The sequence below is a fragment of the Hesperophylax consimilis genome, chromosome 6 (assembly GCF_061612785.1).
Source record: "Hesperophylax consimilis isolate HC1 chromosome 6, BYU_Hcon_1.0, whole genome shotgun sequence".
Lineage (NCBI taxonomy): Eukaryota > Metazoa > Arthropoda > Insecta > Trichoptera > Limnephilidae > Hesperophylax > Hesperophylax consimilis.
Window position 1 is genome coordinate 21,597,586 of NC_142841.1, and position 24,028 is coordinate 21,621,613.

Consider the following 24,028-nt stretch of genomic DNA (forward strand, 5'->3'; position numbering starts at 1 on the left):
GCCCTCTTCTTCTGTCAATTTAAATTCCACAGTGGAAAGCTTCGCCAAAATTCCGTTTTTCAAAAGTGTACCACGAGAAGAATTAATTGACGGGTACTCTCATTTTCACAGTTACTTCGATTGGTCGGCTAAGAAGCTCCTGTGGATGTTATGCAAGTTTTAGTTACATCAAAATCTTGCTACCCTGGATTTGCAAAAGCAGCTATTCAATGTCTCAATTGCCTTGTCAATAGTGTTGATGCCGAGAGGTACTTTAGTATCTACAATATTGTCGTAACTGATCGCAGGCAAACAATGAAAGATTAAAATGTAGAAATTACAACAATGCTAGCCTTTAATTGAATTTTTAACACTGAATTTTTTTGCGAAATAAATGCGAAATTTTTTATTTTGAGTTTTTTTTAATGCGAAATCACGATTTTTTATTTGCGAAATTTGCGTACCCCTAAATATAATGCATGCATTCGGTCTCCTCATTTTTACTCTCTTTACTTACAAATTGAAAAAAAAAGTCAAAAAATATTTGATCTCCTTCATTGTATAAAATTGTTAATTCTAGATTAGACTGCCAATAATTTCTTATCATTACATGTACTTCTGAAGCATACTAGATGAAACATATTGTTTCACAACAATTACTTTGGGTTGAATTCTGTCATTAACAAAACTTCGTGTTTTTCAGAATTGTTCACAAAATTTATTTTCGTTTACTATTTTCACTTATGACTTACATATTTCTCTTGACTAACTGGTGATGTGTATCTGTTGCAGCGACTGGGTATTTGGAATACGTTACTGCAAGCTGAGTAACTTTATAGCCAACGTGACGGTGGCAGCGAGCGTCTTCACACTGACTGGAATTTCCTTTGACAGGTGAGTCCCCAGCCTCCCTTTTCCCGTACTTACCTGCGGCCGCGCTGCTTCCCGTATTTTGTGTCCCGTATGGCGTGTTTATTCGAGCTGAAACCGTTTGGAAGATTAAATGCCACATGTAAGACAAATTCTAAATTAACTAGTGTTTATTACTCAACCCACCTACCTTGCTACATACGTCCGAGTTTCAATGTTTAATTTTAGTTTTTTTTTTTTTAATCTTCGTGATTAAACATTCAGATTTAAAACCATATAACTTTGGATATGATTTGAGATTTTCAAGGCCAAAAGTAAGTAAAGATGTCTGATTATCTGCCCTGATGATGACGATGAAGAAGAAAGTGTGCAACACGGCATTGTACCCCAAAAATAAACCACTTTAAAACCATATATCTTTATCTAGTTTTATTGCACAATCGGGCGAATCAAACACTTCAGTCAGGTTGTGACAAAGGTCGGAAAAATAGAGGAGGATGTAGGAGTTTGAAAGTAATTTAATCAAGGAGTTTTGTACCCAAATAGGGTTGTTTGGCGGTCTCACCTCTCTGCCTACCCCTGCGATAGTAAATTATTTTATAGCGCCATTTTAGTGAAATACCACAAAATTAGAAAGAGTGAATTTATATACAATTTTCATAGAAACAGTCTCCGTACTAAGATAAATTCAAATTCAATGAACAATTGATAAACATATTATTAAAAAAATGCTTATTTTATATTACGAGGATCATTTAAAAAGATTCGTTTAGCAGTAGTATTCAACAACTTTCACTTAAAAAATATATATTAATCCCTTAAAATGAACCATAAATTTACTGAAATATTGGTTTCACAAACAGTATTATCTAATAACATTATCTAAGCTAACTAAAAGAGTCGGTTAAATAATTTCATAAAAAACCACAAAGCGATTAGACCCTACAACCACATATAAATTCCGCTTTCCGAATTAACCTGTATCGAAAGTGGTCAATATCATTGGAAAGCAGTTGCACGTTGTGCCAGTATCACTTTTACGAATGGGAATAGAATCCATCGCATGACCTAATCTATATTCCGGGTTTTCTGCTGTCCTTGTCACCTCCAGATATTTTTCCTCTGGGAAAATTGTCTCCTCCTGGGAAATTACCTTTTCCAAAGAATTCCTAAACTCCAGGGAAGTTATACCCTTTGGGGAAAATGCCTCTTCGAGAGAATTTCTAAGCTTCGTAGACGTTATCCACTCCGGAGGAATTGTCCCCTCCGGGGAGGTTGCCTCTTCCAGAAAAGTTCTCACCTCCGGGAAAATTTTCACCTCCGGAGAAGTTGTATCCTCGCTAAAATCGTTCACCTCCAGGAAAGTCGCTGCCTCCGAAGATGTTGTCTCTTTCGGGGAATTTTTTTCCTCCGGGGAAAATGTCTCTTTCATAGAATTCCTAAACTCCAAAGAAGTTATCCCCTCCGGAGAAATTGTTTTTTCCGGGGAAATTATCTCTTGCACAGAGGTTTTAACCTTGGGAGAAACTGTTTCTATCGGGAAATTTGTCAGCTCTAGAGAAATTATCTCATTCGTAATCGTTTCATTGGTAGTACTTGGGTGAGATGTTATTTCTAAACGGTCAATGGCTACGAGTGGAAAACCACCCACGAAAGTTGATAAAAGCTTTACCTGTAAATAAAAATTAGAAGTGTTTTATACCATCGCAATCCTTAGATTCACATGGAAATTTTTCACATTTTCCCGAAACCAGTGGAACTACTGCATGGCAAATGGGTGGCTTATTCCATTTCAGGCAACGTTTCAATTCTTGACGGTGGTCTTTCACCAGGGCGATAATGAGAATAGGTTTCTAATACTCTGGTCATTGCTTCAAATAGATTGCCAAATCAAAAATAATGTAAAACAAACACCTGAAGACGTGAACTTGAATCTGAATACGCTAATATCCGTTGAAGTCGCTGCGCATATAAGATAGAAAACGGAATTATCCGTTTCACATCAATGAGTAAGCACCTAATGTGTACTACAAAAAACTTAACACTCCGTAGTTAACACGAGGACATGACAAAATTACTGTCTTGTCCCAACTCTGGACCTTTATTGTCTCAGTGTGAACAAAAGTTTGAAGGATATGACGATGGAGCAATCTATATTTTTCAGTACGACTTGTACAATATCTCAGCGTGCATGTCGGCATTTTGAAGTTAACGGCGAACGCTTGAGCGCACCGACTGAGATGCCCGAAATATCTCACATCGGACAGTGAATGATACGATATGCGTGGCCCATACTATATATACCTCATTCGTAAGGATTTAGTTCAGTGATCCAGCTCAATTGAACGACAGTTAGCTAGTACCCCTCCCCCCACCGTCGCCTTGCTTCCTCGAAACTCCTTTTTTTTAAAATATTATTATTCTAAATTACTATTACAATTTCATTGAAGATCTGCGCCCTATCCAATTCCAAATCCACTTTTTTTCATTTTATTATTTATTTCGTCCTCCAATAATTATGCGTTTTGTGCGTTTAATGCGTTTTGTTTTAAAAAAAAATCTTTCTTGTGTAAAAATTTTCGCAACGGTCCGCGTTTGAACTTCTTACACTCGAATGTTCACGGAGCTGGGACAGAAGAGTATTGTCCTATCATCTGTATTTTTACCATAAATACTTTTATTATTACATCGGAAAAAACAATTAATTTAAATTTACATACTCTTATTCTTCATGATTATTAACCACGATTAGGATAAAAAAAAACTGTTACCAAATAAATACAACTTAGTCCTTGAATTTTGATTGGAAATTTTGAAATGCTGATTTATTATTATTATGTCTTATATTAGGAAACAAATTAATTTTTCATGTCATTAAAGAAAATGAATTGTGAACTTCATTTGAATGAAATTTATTGGCTTTAAATGAGAGATTTAAATATCAGAAGGCAAAAAGTGGATTCGAATATCCAATTAAGACCATATATTATTACGACTCACCTAAGCAAAAACTGATATATACTACATTCTGTGGAAATCATGCAAAGTAACGTGCCGAGTTTTTCAATCTAATGGCAAAAAAGATTATACATAATTTGGACGTCAGTACCCGTTGATTCCCAAAGGCTGTTATTAAAATCACCTCACAGATTTATGGAGATATTTTTTGGGGAATAAATTAGATCAAGAAGATTTATTACGTTAAAAGTAGCACATCCTACGTATTTATTATTTAACACGTACAACCTTGCCAGTCATGGAGGATAAAATATCATTAATATGTAACTTGGTTATTTTAAAAAAGATCAGAACCGTGTGTGTAATCAAAAACTGTATTTAGTTTTTTTTTTCCATCTGCGTTAGGTTTCATAACTAAAATCATACATTTTGAAAATGTTTAAAAGTGTACACATATAAATCTAAGGTTAATTATTTGAGTATTTTTGCATTCTACGCCCATAAGTGCTTTCACAAACATTTTATATGCGTAATACAGGGTTTTCCAATATGAGGTGTTATTTTAAATAGCTCGCTATTTCGGCAGATGTTACTTTTGAAGCTGTCATTTTTTGACATTTGACAATTAAAAACTACGTCATTAATAAAAATGGAACAATACACGCTTCATGTCTTCAATCAAATGCAAATCATCTTGAGTGATGAGGCCCTTTTTCACCTCGGTGGCTTCGTCAACAAGCAAAATTGTCGTATCTGGGGCTCGGAAAACCCAAGATTTATTGTTGAAAAGCCTCTCTATCCTCAAAATGAGACTGTTTGGTGCGGTTTATGGTCCGGCGGAGTCATTGGACCTTATTTTTTCGAAAATGAGACTGGAGCAACAGTTAGGTGAATGGATTGCACTATCAAGAGATGATTAATGATTTTTTTATGGCAGGAATTGGATGGTATTGATCTGGACAGCGTTCACTTTCAACAAGACGGCGCTACGTGCCACACAAGCAACGAAACTATTGATCTTTTACGATTGAATATCAAAATAACACCTCTTATTGGAAAACCCTGTAGTTTAGTAGAACAGTAATCAAGCAGTAAAATTTGCTATTAGTTATTTAGAAATTCGGAAGAATAATAATTTTATTCTAAGCTTAATTACTAATATTATTGATGGATGTTACTATAGCTTTCTTGTAACTATATTCCGTGCAGTTGAACACGTTTACTGTTATATACAGACTTGGTGGTACTGAAAAAAATTTGTTGAAAAGAATTTTCGATCGAGTATTTCTAGTTGATATGTTGAAGGTGATCTGTCCATTATTCCATTAAAATCACGTGTTTTTACTTGCAAAAAACTTCAGAAGTATGGGTTATTTGGACTTGTCTCTGATTCAGGGTTGTATTAAGTCCACAATTATTAAAAATCGCGTCGTTGAGTAATTTATTTTGTGAGTAATATGTTAATTACATTTTTATTTTTATTGAAAAAATTTATATTACAAAGTAAACATATATATATTACACATACCTTTTTTATTATATATTGAGCAATTTTTTAAATGTTACCTTAATCAGCGCAACAACTATTAGCGACAAGCGATAATAATAATAATATTTGGCTAATTTATATAGCGCCGTTTTCGTGAGAAATCACCTCAAGGGCGCTGTACAAATATATTTCTTAAATAGTTAATACTAGAACTACTGACTTATATATCTCTAAGACTTATATCTAGTGACTTACGACTAAGGCCTATAACTACTATCTTAACGACATATATACGAGTATTTACATATTTAGCAACTTACAACTAAAATTAATATTAACAATCTAATCTTACTAACGCCAGAAGAAGAAGGAAGTTCCATTTTATTAGGGTGTTTTTATTGTTAGCTGGATATATATATTAAATGAATGAAATTAATTAATAAAATCAATCCGATGTTGTATTATAACAAAAATGTGTTGTTTTTTGTCATATTTATTTATTTAATTACAACTATTGCTGTAGAGGTGATGAAGGTGGTGGGAGATATGTTACATGAAAAGGAACGTCCGTGTAAGCTTAATTTGTTAAGTATAGGGATAATTATTCTTAACATGTCTAATATTCGCATAGGTTTCCCCACAAACCAAGAAAAAATTGAGAAATGGATATAAGCAATCCGGATTGAACTATGTGAAAATAACTGGGTAATATTTATTATATATTGTCAAGTTACAAATACGGAAAAAAAAGTATTTGCTTATTTTATTTTAAAAAACGGATTGCTGGCCTTTAACGAGTGAATGAACAGGTTTCTGGTTGAACTTTTAGTAAATTTCGAATACATTAATTATCACGATGTCGGAACAGAGTTTTTCTAATTTATTTAAAAAAGGGATTGCAGGCCCTTAACGAATGAATAAACAGGTTTCCTGTTAATTTTTTAGTAAATTTCGAATACATTAATTATCACAATTTTGGAACACGTTGACCGTACCATCATCAGGAAACCATGTGTGCTCAAATCATTTTCATCCCAAACGTTTAGACTGCAATTTCCTTCAGGTCCTTTATAATTTCTGAGCATGCTGTGTAGATAGAATTTAATGATGACCGGATAAATCATAAAAATGATAATTCAAAACCTCTTTAAAAAATTATATAAAGTCATGGAAAGTGATGAAACAAAAACATTATTAACAGGGTTAAGTAGGTTAGGTTAGGTTAGGTAAGGTAAAAAAAATATTTTTTTTCATCGTTTGACTTTATATCATTTTTTAAAGGTGTGTTGAATAGTCACTGTGTTGAGTTGGCATGGAACCGAAATTAATATACCTACAAATTAGGTATCGTTGTTTAATCTGAGAAAGGTTATTTTAATTACTGGTTGTTATTGTCTAGCTTTGATTAAGCACCATCTATATATTTCACAAAAAATGGCACTACAAATATAAACCAAATAGACATTTCTCTGAAATCGTATGACATCACAGCAGTTAATATAAGAAATAAATGTCGGTCCTGCCCGATCGGCATGCATTTGGCAAGGTTGTTGGCACGGTTCACTCCAGTCCCTGGGAAGGAAGGTACAATCGTATTTTTTTCCGTAGATATGTAAAGTCCTGCCTATATTCGAAAAAATGAGACAAACACAACAACAAAAAACACAATGTAAAAGCTTATTTAATGGCCATAAATAAATTGATATTGTAACCATGTAACCTCCACCCTACCTTATACCACCCCACCACACCCTTTCTGAAGCTCTGACCTCGTCTAATATGAATTCTCTCGCTTTATTTTAATATTATATTTCATACATTATTAATGTTTGTTCCTAGACTAGTTTTCTATAATGCTGTCTTATAAGCCTAACAAAGGGGTTAAAAAAAACTTTTCATTTGATTAAATTGTCAAGCTACAAAGTAAACGCTTTCTTTGATAATTATGTACTATTTTATATAAATAAATTTTTAATTTCATAAAAAACTTCTGCTCAAGAGAAAATATGTGTACGTTTCCCGTTATGGTTCAATATGTAGTGTATGAATCCAAAAAGTAAAAATGTGAAAATAAAAATCATTTTGTGTTATTTATTAGTCCTTTACCTGATTCAGACCTGGTTTAATAAAAAAAATTGTATTATAATAAAACAAATAAAAAAACTTTATTCCACTTAATTTTATTTTGACCGTAACCGGTTTCAGCTCGTCAAAGCCACCTTCAGACTGGTACACAAAATTCTTAGTCTACGGTTTATATACACAACATATGGGGGAGGGGGGAGAGGGGTAGTTTATAGGGTTTTAATCAATTTTATTTGTTACTAAGTCGTTTAAGATTGTCGAATTTCTAAATATTTGGTAAATCCAGTAAGCTAATTACCTTGGGTTTGTAGCTCATTTCAATATTTATTAGGGAAAAAACCTCACAGGTAATATGCATTATTAATGACCTAATTTTATTGTCAAATCATTATTTATGATGGGATTATATTTGCTTTTTGAAAATTTACATGTTTACATTTGAGAAATTATTATAGGAATTAAGAAAGTAGGGACTTAGCAACTAATACTAATAGCTTATTAATTACAAAGTTACTTATTGAAGGGGTACATGTTTACATTGAAGTAGGGATGGTCTAACCTAACTACATATTTTAATGTCGAAATTATTATGAAAATTACAATGGATACAAGAGCGGAGACTTGGCAAATGATTCTAATTGTTTATTCATTACAAAGTTAGGGTCTATTTTATTAATTAAGCGAGTAATTTCTAAAGATTCTAATCTATCAAGCTTGTGGCCTTTATTGCAAGTATGGAGGACTTTAACATCTCTGTCTTTATCAAACGAGTGTTTGTTTTCTAATAAATGTGATGCTACATTTGACAATTCGCCTTTATTATTTACCCAATTTGTAAAATGTTCTTTAATACGGGTTTTGAAAGATCTCCCTGTTTGACCAACGTAATATGCTGGGCAGTTAGCGCAGTTCACTTGGTAAACGCCCGAGTTCTCGAGTTTTTCTCTCTTATCTTTGTTGTTAATTAAAATTCTACCTAGAGAGTTTACATTATAAAAAGCTGTTTTGCATTTATCATTATTGGTTAATCTAGATATTTTTGTTGATATTTCACCAATATACGGGATTTTAACCCATTGTTTATTACTATCTTTTTCATTTTTATTTTCAAGGCCTTGTGAAATGATTGTTAATGTAAGTTTTTTATCCTTTTTCTCTATTAGCCTATCAATAGTTTCGCTTTTGTATCCGTTGTTATTGGCGATAGTTTTAATAATATTTAATTCATTATTATAATTTATATAATTCAAAGGCACGTGTAAAAGTCTGTGAATGAGTGAATAAAATACTGATAATTTATGTGAAATGTGGTGTCTAGATGTATTGTGTATGATATTATCACTATATGTAGGTTTTCTATAAATTGAAAATTCTAATTTATTGTTAATGATTTCGATACCTATGTCGAGAAAGTTAATCTTATTACCCCCCATTTCCATTGTGAACTGGATTGATTTGTTAATTTTATTGATTTCTTTTAGAAAAATATCTAATTGTCTGTTTGTTCCTGTCCAGATAATCAGAATGTCATCTACATATCTACGGTAGAAGGCCACTTTATTAAACGATTTTAGTTTTTCGATGGATTCTTCGATATAATCCATGAAAAATTCAGCCAAGACCGGTGAAATCGGGCTCCCCATAGCTGACCCACTAGATTGGATGTAATAGTTATTATTAAATCTAAAGAAATTTTGTTCTATGCATGTATTTAGTAATCTTGTTATTTCGTTACGTTTTATTAAATTAATGTTTATTTTTTCCATGTAATTATTAATAATTATTTTTAATTCGTTTGTTGGTATGTTTGAGAACAAACTAACAACATCAAATGAAACTAAGGTAGCATTATTGGGTACTTTGATGTCTTTAATGAGGTCTATTATTTGTAGGGAATTTATTATTCCGTATTTTGGTTTTAAATTAAGAGTATTTTTTATAATATTATTTCCAAATTTTGCTAATTTATAGGCAGGGGCTGAATTATATGACACTACTGGTCTTAGTGGCATATTATTTTTGTGTACTTTTGGCTGTCCATATAGACGTGGGCATTGGGGGTTCATAACAGAAAGGCTATTTTTATGGTATTTATTTTTAATCAAGGTTTGGCATGAATTTAGAATTGTGTTTACGTCTGCTGCAAATTTAGGAGTGGGGTCCTTTTTCAATAAGGTTACATTACTGGTGTCCAGCACATCTTGGACTTTTTCTAAATAATCTGATTTATTTAAGATAACTGTACTGTTGCCTTTATCTGCTTTTGAGATAATCAGATTATTTTGTTTGATTTTATTTTTTATTGATTTTACGATACGTGCTTCGCTAGAAAATTTCCCCTCAGTCGTCGCGTTTTTTATTATTTTAGTACATAGATATTTTTTACCGTAATCTGACGTTGCAATATCTTTATCTACCGCGAGATTCTCGAGATCTTTTAAGTTAAGTGGTTAGTTTGGACAGTATTTTAATCCTTTATTAAGCATTGTTATTTCAGTATAAGTAACTTTGTAATTAATAAGCTATTAGTATTAGTTGCTAAGTACCTACTTTCTTAATTCCTATAATAATTTCTCAAATGTAAACATGTATATTTTCAAAAAGCAAATATAATCCCATCATAAATAATGATTTGACAATAAAATTAGGTCATTAATAATGCATATTACCTGTGAGGTTTTTTCCCTAATAAATATTGAAATGAGCTACAAACCCAAGGTAATTAGCTTACTGGATTTACCAAATATTTAGAAATTCGACAATCTTAAACGACTTAGTAACAAATAAAATTGATTAAAACCCTATAAACTACCCCTCTCCCCCCTCCCCCATATGTTGTGTATATAAACCGTAGACTAAGAATTTTGTGTACCAGTCTGAAGATGGCTTTGACGAGCTGAAACCGGTTACGGTCAAAATAAAATTAAGTGGAATAAAGTTTTTTATTTGTTTTATTATAATATATTATAATGGAATTCCACCACGAATTATCGGTCTCAAAAATAGAAATATTAAAAAAAAAATGGTTTGGTGACTTTGTATTCAAATTACAACAACACCTTGGTTACAAAATGAACGCTGTTGCTTGGTTTTGCTTACGAGTTTGAACGCTTGTACAAGGAGTTTAAACAGAGTTGGGTTGTTAAGTTCATCTCCATATTCGTGACGTACGCTGTGGTGTCATTTTTTAAATTAATTTAACTAGACAGGGCTAATCCAGTATAATACATCTATGACCAAAAACAATAATAAAATCTGCTAAACAGTCGAGCATGAGGTTGATGGTGAAATATTTTTTTTAAATCCAAGAGAATAGATAATCTATTGTCACAAATAGGTTTAACCAGTGAAAATTATTTCAGAAAGCTTAAAAATTCAAATTCAAAGAGAATCGTACAAATAAGTCTGCTCAACGTGACTTGGCCACAATTTGAAAATGGCCTTGAACGCCAAAACAGTTGTCACAATAATAAAAACTGGCAGAACTTAAAAATAAAATTATTAAATTAGAGTTAAAATATTTTTTTATGAAAATTAGAAAGAGTTTTAAAAAATAAACCCAAGAACAATGAATAATTACAAATTTATGCTGAATTTTTTCACTGTATCAGAGTGGGTTTTAAAGTGAAAGGACAAGATAGAACAATTATATTCAACTTTACAATAAATTATATTAAATTGTTTATCGATTTGTTTGATTTCAATGCAGGTCGGATTAAATTTTGAATGTATTTTTTGTCGTATTATCATGAAATAAATTTCTTCGCGTGGAAGAATGAAACGATAAGGTGTAAATGGGAATACGATAGGAAAAGAATGGATGGGAACAAAAACATCTGTTAATTTTTTTACTGTCTAAGGCCTTGCATTGACTAACTACCTACCTCTGTTTACCTTGTTCCAAGGATTAAATGAATAAATCTTCTCAATTTAATGCTTTAAAAATCTCACACGAGATAAAAGACAATATTATGAAATAACGATTTGGTAATATTTTCGCAGAGGTTTAAAACAATTCCGTTCCAATTTGCCAAGTCCATTTTCAAATTTATCGAAACGTTGCTTTGGGACAAATATTTCTTATTGTGAATCCAAGCGATTAAATGTTGGGAAGTAAAATATGAGCTGTCCTTTATTCTTTGCAATTACTTTAACTTACGGCCTTCCATTTATGTTCAATCATTTTTCTTTTACGGTATAAATAAAATATATTAAAATACCTACACACTCTTACAAAAAATTATTGACGATATTTTTTGGGAAAATATTCGGCTGCCTACTCGTATGTTACAATGACAACAATGATTCATTGTCCTACAAATACTTTTTCAACCCATAAGATATTTTCCTCGACAGTCCTTACGAATTTTGATACTAACCCTTAAATTTTCAGGGCAAGCTCAGATTATTAACGTAACTTCCGAAGCCTAGCTAAAAAGTTTAAATAATGCTTGCCCTTTGGGTATGATAAATATTTAATATATTTTGTTAGTTTGGTCGTAATATTTTTCCTCAATATTTGAAAAATTACTTTAGGGCGTCATTTTATTTTTTTATGAATATTAAATACTTTGTTTTCACCACTTGTAATTCATAATAATCTACATATTTCAAAGCCAATGGCTTCTTTGTCAGAATATTGAAAATTCATCACAATTTATATGCATACAAAGTATTTCATTTTCATATAATACAAGTTTACTTATGCATTTACTATAATTTCTTTTTGTTCACCGTGTAGGTCAATAAGTTTTGTAGTCACCACATTTTATTAAAAATAAATTAACGGCGCCCGTATGACTGGTTTAGATACTGTATTTATATACAAGGTGTCCAGGGGTAAAGTGCACTAACCTCTTGAGGTGATGCTATTACTACGATTTTGCGTTTCCATGGATTTACACCTAGTATAATCGTATAAATATAATAATAGTATAATCATAGAAAAGAGAAAATTTACTCCCAATATCTCATAAAATGTATTCAAAAGGACCGGACACTGTCCCGCGCAGTGCGCGGGGTTACGACCATTAGGACTAAATATGCTTCCCACGCAGTGCGCGGGATTCGTCCGGAAAGGGTAAGTATAATAAGAGATACATTTATTTTTAATTCCATTCACCCATTAAACCAGTCCGGATTTGTACTTTATTATTTATGCGAATTCTAAAAACAGACATCAAACAACATTTTACCATTGTTAATTTTTAATTCAACTTATTATTATATTCGGTAGAAAGCGTTGTACAGAGTATTTAGGGATGTACCTGATTATCTTTAATCACTAATTCCTGACAATATTTGGAGATAAAATTTTAATTATATTTCGTTCTCCGGTGACATTTTTGGTTCTTTTATTTCGACTCCGAATAATGTCAAGAATCGCTAGTATATCTCCTATCACCCTACGCGGAGAATACTTATTGAACTGAACTGAAGTTAACTTAATTATTAAGAATATCTTCAAATCATTCGTAATCTGGTTAAAAACCGGTTTTAACGAATGAATTGACAGGTTTCCTTACAAACTTTCAGTAAAACACGAATGTGTTATTGCAATGTCGGAACACGTGTTCATAAAAACTCTTAGAATTTCGCATTCGGTCATTGTATACTATCAGAACAAATGCAGGTGAATGAACACGTGTACCGATATATCGGTAAATTACTAAAATTTTAGCAAGATACGGCCGCAAATCCCGTTTTTAACCGGATTTTAATAAATCAGCAATATGTACTGATTTTTTCTCCGTGAATATAGTGTGGCCGCGTTGTTACATATGTATTCTTACAAATAAAATATTTATTCATATTCATTGTTACAAATAAAATATGTAATTGCGTCCAATTAACAAATAGTAAAATACAATTAGAAAATTAAAGTGAGACTCGCGCAAGGTAAATTTTTGAAGAAATTAAAAAGATGTTGAAGTTCTGCGGTATGAGCATGAAATACAGTACTATTCTCATTTAATATGGCAATTTCAATTCAGTAGAATCTTTGTTAAAAATTAATGCTCCTTTTCCCATAAAATTAACTTGTTTCTTTCGACAGATAAAATATTTACTCTATCCCTGCCCTTTGCATAATTCATCGTTCTTGCTAGAAGCTACCTGTTAATGTAGAATCCATATTTAGATCCGTGTGACTTAGCAAGAAAGGATTGAGTTCGTTTAACAAGCTCAAGTCGCTTTTCATGTAATAAATGATTTATTTCTTACTGTTCCTTCGAAAAAACAATATTAATTTCATACATACACACCTACACACCGTAACCAACTCAGATAGACAAATAATGACCTAAATTAAATTAAAACTGTTTAAACCATTTTATGAAAATGATCTACATCTTTCAAAACCAAAGGGTTATTCATCAGGATACAAAGTATACAGTGTTAATACCAAATTCGGTTGTGTTTGTCTGTAACTCTGGTTGAAAGAACTCGGATTTAGCTTTGAATGTGAGAGTCATTTTCAAAATTGGAACTAATTGTAAGAAAGCGATTAATCAATAAAGTACTTAACTATTCACAGAAAATTATTTTAATTGTCTTTTTCAAATTGGGATTACAATATCAAGTGATAAAAAAAATTTATCGAAAAGTTCGTCCGTAAGATATTTATCTGATTAAAAATTAGAATATTACTTTTAGGAAAAAGTTTTGACTAACATAGCGGAGCTGCTTTTTCGATTAATAAAATTGCTGTTTATAGCAAATCTTTGATTTAATCATAGAATAGAAATAATCACTCATAATCCTTTCATACTCATTTAATATACCCTCTTTGAATACCTAAAAAGACGCAATGAATCTGAGTAAATAAAATCATCCCAGTGTTGTGTTTAGCAAACATTCTATCATTGCGGAATGATGAAAACGTAAAAAAAAAACATAAAAAGGTTGTCAAAAAATATCTTGTTTAGTTCTAATACGAGGTTATGTACGTTGAAAAAAATATGTCGACCTAGTGATGTACCCTTTTGGTAATTTCCATCTATAGATAAGAAATGTATACTCACCTTATTGTGGGATTCTCTTTATTAGAAAACGTTCCGAGTATTTATTTCCAAATAATATGTCTCGTAGCTCCAATTTCATTTGTATTGCTGATGATACTTGGTACCAGAGCTTGATGAAATGAAATATAAGAGTTAGAAGGAGGTTGGGTGATGTAATAAAACCTTATTAAAGATTTCATCTCAGGAGTGAAAATAATCCCTGCAACCTCAAAAGATTTTTTATGTACCAATAAACTTACAGAAATATTTCTACCGTCTATAATAAATGTAATTCCATTTCGTAAAAAGATTCTTTCAAAACCTTTTTGGTAACAATGCTGTAAAAGTATTTGAAATACCTTTTTTCCCGTGTAACAAGGTTAACCGATGTAATCATTTTTTACCACTACCATCGTAAAAATAAATGTAGATATAATCTAGTAGTGGGATTTTTACTTGGTGAAACTGCATTACCAGAAATCAATGTTTTTTCATCATTTTTAACGTGATCCACAAACGGACATGTAGGTACAGGGTGAAATATGTTTTTTTTTTCAAAAACAGTTTTATTTTTAATTTCCTACTGTTGTCACGGGTCAACAGCCCAACCACACACACATCGAGCATAGCTGTCCAATACCTACTGATTTTCTATGTTTTTAATTGAAAAAAAAATTAAAATATCACACGAGACCAAGATTTCATTGATATTTTTTACTTCTAATAAGCAATCTCTCGTTAAATTAAGTCAAATACATCCCTTAACACCCATTACATATTTTCGTAAGTCGATTTTCATTATTTTATTACAATATGTGTACCCATAAAGATAAACGAATAACCTGATTTCAAAATTAAGCTTAAAAATCTTTAAAAAGTGATTGAAAAGTCCACTTGTATAAAATCAGAATTCACTTGTACTTATCAAAAGTTTATAATCAAAATTAAAATGGAAATTCACCTATGTAACCACTTGAAAACGTAATCAATCAATATTGAAACATATTTTCAGCCGTTCAAATTACCAACCTACTATTTCATTACATATTTTACCTTTCTTGTCGGGTTTGTAACTTCATATTACAATAAGGAAAAACGACCATATTAGAAGATGTTAAAAAAACGTCTATAAAGAATTAGCCCTTGAGGTGAAATTTCTCTTGAAATATTTCATTTAAATATATATAAATATATTCGAAGATAAATACCCTAATAATAAAGCAAGATTTCTTCAAGTATTACATTTCCTACTCATATTGTATGAAAGGTTAGTCAAAACACAATACAAAATTCACATGAAATATGATAGGATTAACTGTGAACTTTTCACCCTTGCTTAGCAACGGTGCCCTAATACTTATACGTTACCTACCAGTGGCGGGCCTACCTACCAGTATTTAATCAGGGTTGTGACTGTAAGGCAGTGGGAAAAACATCAAATAATTTATGAAAACAGCGAATTAGGAATGGCTAACCTGCATTAGTCGAAAAAAGTTGAGATGAGTATCAAATGTGTGCATAACCCCTTCAATTATGCATATAACAAGCCAATTAATGGATATATAAAAATAACACCTATTTTTGGCCGCACAATTGCATGAAAGAAAGATAACATCACGTAATTTTTTATTTTTTTTATTTGATATTATAGAGGTACCAGCAGATGACAGTGACGGCGCATTTGTGATTTGTATAGAAGAGCACGCCCTTTTTCGTCGATATCACTAACGAGTCATCCCTTAAAGTTGATTGTGCATTACATTCATTTGTTTTTGTAGAATAGAGTCAACCTTTAAATATGACCATGGGAGTTATTTTGTATGCTTCCTGCTTTTGTTACGTTAGTAGAGCAGGCTGTGGCACAGTGGACCTTCTAGTCCAAACCAACTTGAAATTTTGTGATTTTTGTATTTTTGTGAGCAAAGATTGATTTCTTGCAATTAGTTTGTAAATTTTAACATTATTTTATGAATATAAGAAATGTATGGTAGGCCTCTTGTACCTACGTCATATTTAAGATAATTTATTTGGTGGACATTACGTAACTATACCGCGGTATATTAATTTCATGGAATCATTGAAAACCTCGTTAAGTCCTGCTGGAACTTATTGTTTTAAAACCATGAAAGCTAGTTTTGCTTTTAATTAAAGTGACCTAATACACCTACTGATATAAATTAAAACAGTTTTCACTGATATCTAGAATGCATCGTGATGAAAATAAATTAGGCGATATCATCGATATTTTCCATCCATTTATTGGTTCATTTAAAAACTTTACAGATTATTCGGTACACAACTTTTCCCTAACTCGTTAAGCGTTAAGCGTTATTTGTTGATTCATGTTTTATAATAATATTATATTTTTTCACTTACCATCCAACTTTGATCTAGCTTTTACACTCTTTTTGATAACTTTTTTTAAATTAGCAGTCACTTGGAAAATTAAAAAAAAAATTAATGAAGAATTTATAAAATCACGGTGGTCTGGTAGTGTTGTTGAAATACAAATCGTTTCATTGAACAAGAAATTGAGCAGAGAATGAACAGAGCTCATCTTTAGAGAATGTTTGATGTTTCCGCTTTGTGAATTTGCTGTATATATTTTTTTACTGTTTTGTTTGTTTTACCGTCTGCTTGCTAAATATTCTACAAGTAACGTCATCCGTAGTTTTTATAATACTGTCAGATTATTCGTAAAACGAGACTGTTTGTCTTAAAAAAATACCACTTATTCTTATAATCATTACTAAAATACTTGATTCCGTTCCGTGTAAAAGCTCACAAAGCATTTATAAATAAATTTACACCGTGCATAAATCATATTAAAAAAAATTATACTAGATACTTTTTTTTTATTTTAGATTAGATTTGAGATTTTCACGGCCAAAAATACTATAGTGATGCCCTGATGATGGACACTGCAATGCTGTCCGGAACGTTGGCTAAAGAATGAGGTAGCGCAACACGGCATAATACCCAAAAAACAAATCACAATTTAAAAAGGTTATTTAAAAGTTATATCAAACGAAATGAGTCTCTTGTCTAAAAGGAAAACGTGTTTACTTCTGCGGTTTGTGTTAACCAATTCATCTTTGATACCTTCCATCCATAATTCTCTTGCCTCTTAATTTTTAAAGTTCTCAGTTTAAGACAATTAAAACAAAAGTCCCACAAATTAGATTTTGTCTTTAGATTTTAGTAGCGCTTTGTCAAGAGAGAAAAGGTTTTTACGCGTATTTGAATGGGTTGAGAAATAAAGCCAGATGCCTTTGAAGTTTCACTCTCAATCAAATTGTATAGGATTTACGTTGACATTTTTCTTTTATTATTCATTTAATTAAAATATAAATTTGCCAACATAAATGATCTCCACAGTAAATATAATTCAACAGAAATAATAACAGGTTTGGGTTCCGTCGCCCAAAAAACCATTTATTGGAAAACCAGCTCCCCTGCCATTGGTCGCTCTGTGTGTTTTGCTACGTTTGTTGACTTAGCAAGGGGTCCGGGCTGTAGATCTTGGCGGTGAATGCGTTTTCCCACTTGTTGTATAGTGGGACAGATCGGGAGAGACTGGTTAAGGGAGACCTAATAACCTCTGCAGTTGGACTCCTTCTACCACCGTGGGAGGAATGGATTCATATTCATATTATTTGCTCTAATTTTAAAAAGAAAATCTCTTAAATTGTTAAAAAAAGATGATAAAACGTTTATGGCAAATAATTAAGGAATGAACCCACACAAAACACAACAAAGGTAAACAAATCAAAATAATGGAAACAAAAAATGATATCGTGTCTCTACACACAGATGCGAACCAATTATTAAATTGTAAAAATAAATACTTTGCCAACATAGGCTCTGAATTAGCAAACAAAATATACCTACCTCCATTTTAAAACCAAAATACTACCGGACATACCACGTCTCCAAGAAACATATTTTCCTTAAGACCTTCTACCAAAAGTGAATTAACTCGTAACTTATCAAATTTTTAAACCCACATCCTCATCAGGCAGTGATGGAATCTCAATGAAAACAAAAAATATCTGCAAGATGAAATCATTGATCCCATTCACTTTCTAATAAATAGATCCATTAATGAAAGCTTATTCCCATCATTATTTTAACAAGGCACAGTATTATCAGAGTATAAATGAGTTAGTCAGAGGAATATTAGTAACTACAGACCAATCACACTTCTGAATACCCTCTCAAAAGTTATGGAAAAAAAACATTCAAAACCAACTAATTAAATTACATTGGAAAAAATAATAATATAAAATACAATTACTTATTGCCGCAAAATCAATTTGACTTTAGGAAAAATCTTGGTACATCTGACGCCATTACTCTAGTTATAAATATATTTTTTTCATCTAAATGCAGGTAGAAAATGCTTTGGATAATTCCACGATCTTTCAAAAGCCTTTGACAATATAAAACACAATTAACTTTTTTTAAAGCTTGATAAGATAGGGATCACAGATAAAGAATTATGATTATTCAAAAGCTATACGCAAAAAGAAACAAATTGTAAAAATTGGTAATAAGACAAAAAATTGGTGTGCCACAGGGAAGTGTTTTGGGTCGGATCTTGTTTTTAATTTTCATTGACCACTTATGCAATATAAAAACCGATGTTGAAATTATTAGTTGTACCAATGACACCGTTATCCTCACAAATGGGGAAAACTGGAAGCAAACATTTAACAAAGCTGAAGCTGCTTTACACAATATCAAGAAATGGTTCAATTTTAACCCACTTGCCCTGAATGGGAATAAAACGAAATATATTGCTTTGAAAATAAGCAACATGGAAGATGAATTATCGAAATTTAATATAAAAATCCATGTTTTCCGTGATATAAAACGACTATGCCACTGTCCGTCATTAGAAAAGGTCAATCACATAAGGTATCAAGGCGTAGAATTCGATAAAAATCTTAAATGTATAGAACGTATAAACTGTACAACTAACAAATTTAAAAAATTTGCTTACTTTTTAAAACAAAAAAAATGTTTTTGACTAAAGAGAACTTATTATAATCTACATTGCCATTTGTCAATCTTTATTAGAATATGGAATAAATGGATGGGGAATTGCAAATAATGAAATTTAAATCCCCTAATTAAAACGCAAAACGCCATCTTGAAAATACTACTCAAAGTACTCATTAGAACTTGCTCTGACCATATTTTTAATAATCTAAACATCATGTAACTTAAATAATTCAATGCTAAAACAACACTTATATTTACTCAAAAAAAATATACTTGATCTACTAACGAACATAAACATATAAATACATCCAACAAGCAAAAACTAAGACATCTTTTGGACAAAGAAGTTTCATTTACTATGACATAAAACTTTATAAGAAATTACCACTTTCCTACAAAAGCCAAACAAATGTCAATACATTCAAAGCGTTCATAAAATAATGGATCTGGGACACAGGGAGACACAAAATTGATAGAGCATTGCAAATAAAACAAAGACTGACGGAAGTGAGATAGATAAATAGATTAAATTATATTAGATTATACTAAAATTAAAATTTAATAAAGTAAAACAAAAATACTGAAAATGTAAAATGTCTTCCCAGTGGGGAAAACATTATGAAATACAATTATGTTAAAAAATAAATAAATGGACATATATTCTCCCAGATTCCTACCCACCCTTCATACCTTCAATTTCCCAGAACTTCAACATTACCCTACACACAGCATCACCAAAGATGACATAGGCCGTTAGGGATTTCTTTTTCTTCAGGGCCTCATGTGTGGAACTAATGTAAAAAAATAAGATACTTTCAAAATCTCCCTCTTGAGAGTAGACTATTCAGAATCGAAACGTTGCTTGAAATGGCTGTAGCCATGTTTAGTAACCATTTTTAAATAGACAGGTACTTAAAAAATTTCCTTCTAACTATTGAAGATAATGTAAGCAACTTCTAAACGAAAATTTGAAAGAGAAAAATCAGAAAAAGATATGGTCACATCTCCTAGATATTACAATTGGAGGTTTTACTCATTAAGTTATTCCAAAAAAAAAATTCCTTTTACCCACCTAATTCCCCCCTTTACTTCCTTCAATGTTAATTTCCCCAAATTAGGGATAGCATTGTCCCATTTCATCCGGAGATATGAAACTCGTATGCTATTATTGTACTATGACATTATGAGGTGGTCCAACAAAAACATTGTGAAAGTATACACTATGGTGGATATTCCGGGTTTTAAGAGTAGGCACTTATCCCGGATTTAGTTTCAAGTCTGCAGCAATTTCTAGCAATTAGGTAGATGCTAGAGAGATTATTTATGGGTCACTCTGCGACTTCTCGGAATTAAGACCAGAAAAGTACTTTGACTGGGATAGTCCTGAGATTTCAAAAACTTCGGTACATTTTTCTAAATATATCTGTGGATTTTAACTGAATTTGGTAGGTTTTCAAAAAAATTCGATTCATTTTCACAAATTTCAGTTGTTTTTCTATGAATCTCGGAGGATCAGTAGATTTTTGCTGAAAACGGTAGATCTACTGAAATTTTGGGATTCGCACCATTGCTAACACGGGTAAACAAAACAAAGAGTTGCTTAAAAAGTCAAAGGATTTTTCGATTGGTCAATGCTCAGACTATAGCCGTCTCACGCTCTTTCATTATTATATTGCCGGTTCCACGCGCTCGCCGAGTGTTGGAGCTGACATATTCTTAAAAAGTAGGGCTCGGACTCTCGATGGGGTTTTTCATTTATTGCTTGACATCTCCAGACACCAATTGGTGATGCGTTTTATATTTACTCAGTATTGTTTTTCTCGTTCAAATACTGCATCTTCCACCTGTTTGCCCTAGACCCGTTGCATTTGATCTTCTGATAAATTTGCAGAAAAAACATAACAGTTGGAATTGATCGCAAAAATACTTTCGTTGTCCGGCAATGCGCCTGGCAATTTTTAAGCAAAAAATCAATCCGAGGTCTAATAATAAGCTAGTAAAAATATAATATAATTGTGATAAATTTACGACAGCATTTTTTTTGTGTGAATACCAAAATCCAAAACATATAAAACTCAAAATTTCATTTTGGGCCCCAAAAAATCTTCATTTGGGCCGCAGGTTGGGCATTCCAGTAGTATATGATAATTTTTCAAAGTAGTAAGTTCAGAGCGGAACAAATTTGAATATCTTTGTATCATATATTTGTATCAAAGCTCTTAAAAAAGAATGAAGTTTCGTTTTCAAAAGAAACGAACTCCAAACATAATCAATTCTAAGACTAAGACCCTTCTCCCTCCTATCCACAGAGATACGCAAGTAACCGTTATTCGACGATTAAGGTATCTTGCCGACTACCGTCATACGTTCGCGTGGAGGCACGTGTACTGGCAACGCGTTGTCGACATTTTTTAAACTCTTCGGCGACGCCAGTTTCTCACGACCAGCTGTGCCAGGTTATTCCGACTCACGACACGTTGCTAGCGACATTTTGTAACAATGCTTGTGCTTTAGACCTGTGGTTTGTGACAAAGAGATAGAATGTTCGAAACCCAGCATTTATTTTTTATTTATTTTTTTTATATTAACTCCACACAGGAGGCCCTGAAGAAAATAATTTCCCTCAGGGCCTATGTCATCTTTGGGGAAGCTGTGAGGAGGGTCTTTTTGTAGAGAGGAAGGAGTGAACATACTGAACATAGGTCTTGAAGAGTCCCATGTTGTAGGAGGGAGGAAACACAGAGGCCGGCAGCTCGTTCCACAGCCGAGCTGTTGGACTTAAGAACAAATCGTAGAGGCGACCCGTTCTCATGTGACAAATGTCAACCGTGTACAAATGTTGGGCGCGCGTTTGGCGTGTATCCCGACTACGCACCGGTGCCGAAAGGATCAATGACGCTAGTTCCTCAGAGCATCTTCCATTGTAATACCGATAGAACAAGGACAGCATACCTACCTGACGCCTGTGCTCTAAAGATTGCAGTCCGTTTGTTAAGATTGGGGAATCTATCAAACGGACCGCCCGTTTTTGCACAGAGTCAAGGGTTTTTTTCAGGTATTTAGGGGCTCCGGACCAGAGATGGCTGCCAAATTTGACAGTAGGGCGCACTTGCAATTTGTACAGGGTCAGCAGTTGTGTACTATTATATTATCTGCGGGCCCTGTACAGTACTCCCAGCTTCTGAGAGGCCAACTTTACTCTGGCTTCGATGGAGCCCCTGTACCTGAGCTGGTCACGGCATGTGTAAATTTCTTTATTAAATTTGTATTTATAAATATATTTTTGTCATATATTTGCATTCCATTGGGAATGGAAGTTTTTTATAGAATAACCATGATGGGGGAACATTATTCTAAAGCTTACATTTTTTAAACTAACTTTAGCCAAATCTGAATAACCGCATACTTAAAAGACTTTTATATTGTAAAAGGGCGCAATTTCCCTGTGAGAGGTCTATTGCAAAAAGGGTGCCTTAGTACATATCGGCGTTAGCTCAGGTGGTAGAAGGTGAGGTCATGATCATCAGGGGTCAGGTCAGCTTCTGCTTTTACACGGGGAACTGATTAACAAACAAACCACTTCGAATTCGTCAAAGGAAACGCATTAATGGGGTATGATGGTATATTCACAAAGCACAATTACAAACAGGTACACAAATGAGATGGGTCATTTACATCCTAAATATCCCTAGCGTTTCGTTAGGAACAATCTCTCTTGATAATTTAGGTTCTGGCTGGCAAGCGTGGGTGTAGGCATAGATCAAGTCACAAAAGGCACATAAAAGGTAAAGATAGTTAGTCCGCTTACATGAATCTGTAGTAGGTTTCGCGTACATGATGAACCACAAAAGGAGGGTTATCTTCCGTACTGTACGCGCTATTACGCGTACATTTCTCCATGGTGAGTAGGCACAGCGATTAGGTACAGGCTTTGAAAATACTTGTACAAAGCGGCCGTTAATTTAGGCGCGCAAACACGGCGTCCTCGTTGATAGCAGAACAGACATGTAGGCAGGGCCAAAGCTAGATTGTGAGTGTGGCCGTTGGTGGTTTGAATGCCGGCGAGTGTGGCGTGGAGCAGTTTTACCAACTTGGCCGTGCACGAGGCAGGTGCGCGCGCACAGTGACAATGGTAACAACCACCGCTTACTAATTTGAATTCGCGGGAGTTTTGAACGTGTCCGATTCGTTACGTGACACATCCCCGCCCGCCCGAGAAAAAGCGACGTGGCAATGAAGCAATAGGCTTAAGAATCCTCTTTTACTTACAACATGCCACTGGCTTGCGAGAGAGAGAGAGAGAGAGATTGTTGGGTGTGCTAGCTAATTGATGACCAACATAAAACACATAGTGACATGACAAGACAAGACAAAATACAGTAACATATGACATGACATGACAGGACAAGACAGAACACAGTAACATATGACATGACATGACAAGACAAGACAAAACATAGTAACATATGACATGACATGACATGACATGACAAGACAAGACAAAACACAGTGACATTTGAAAGAGAGAGAAAAAAAATGACTGTAAGTTTATCATTGGTCCGGGAAGCTAAGATTTGCGAAGCGTAGTTTGTTTGCGTAGTGGGTCGGAGTTTGCGTAGCACTTGTTATTTTCACTAAC

General features: G+C 32.9%; 1 protein-coding gene across 1 annotated transcript in view; it reads left to right on the plus strand.

Moving 5' to 3' along the window:
- Positions 1 to 24,028, plus strand: part of TkR86C (Tachykinin-like receptor at 86C) — a 521,539-nt gene that overhangs the window by 210,347 nt on the left and 287,164 nt on the right. Inside the window, exon 3 of the mRNA XM_089632445.1 lies at positions 772 to 873. Coding sequence (XP_089488571.1) covers positions 772 to 873 — 102 coding nt within the window. The remainder of the gene's footprint in view (positions 1 to 771; positions 874 to 24,028) is intronic.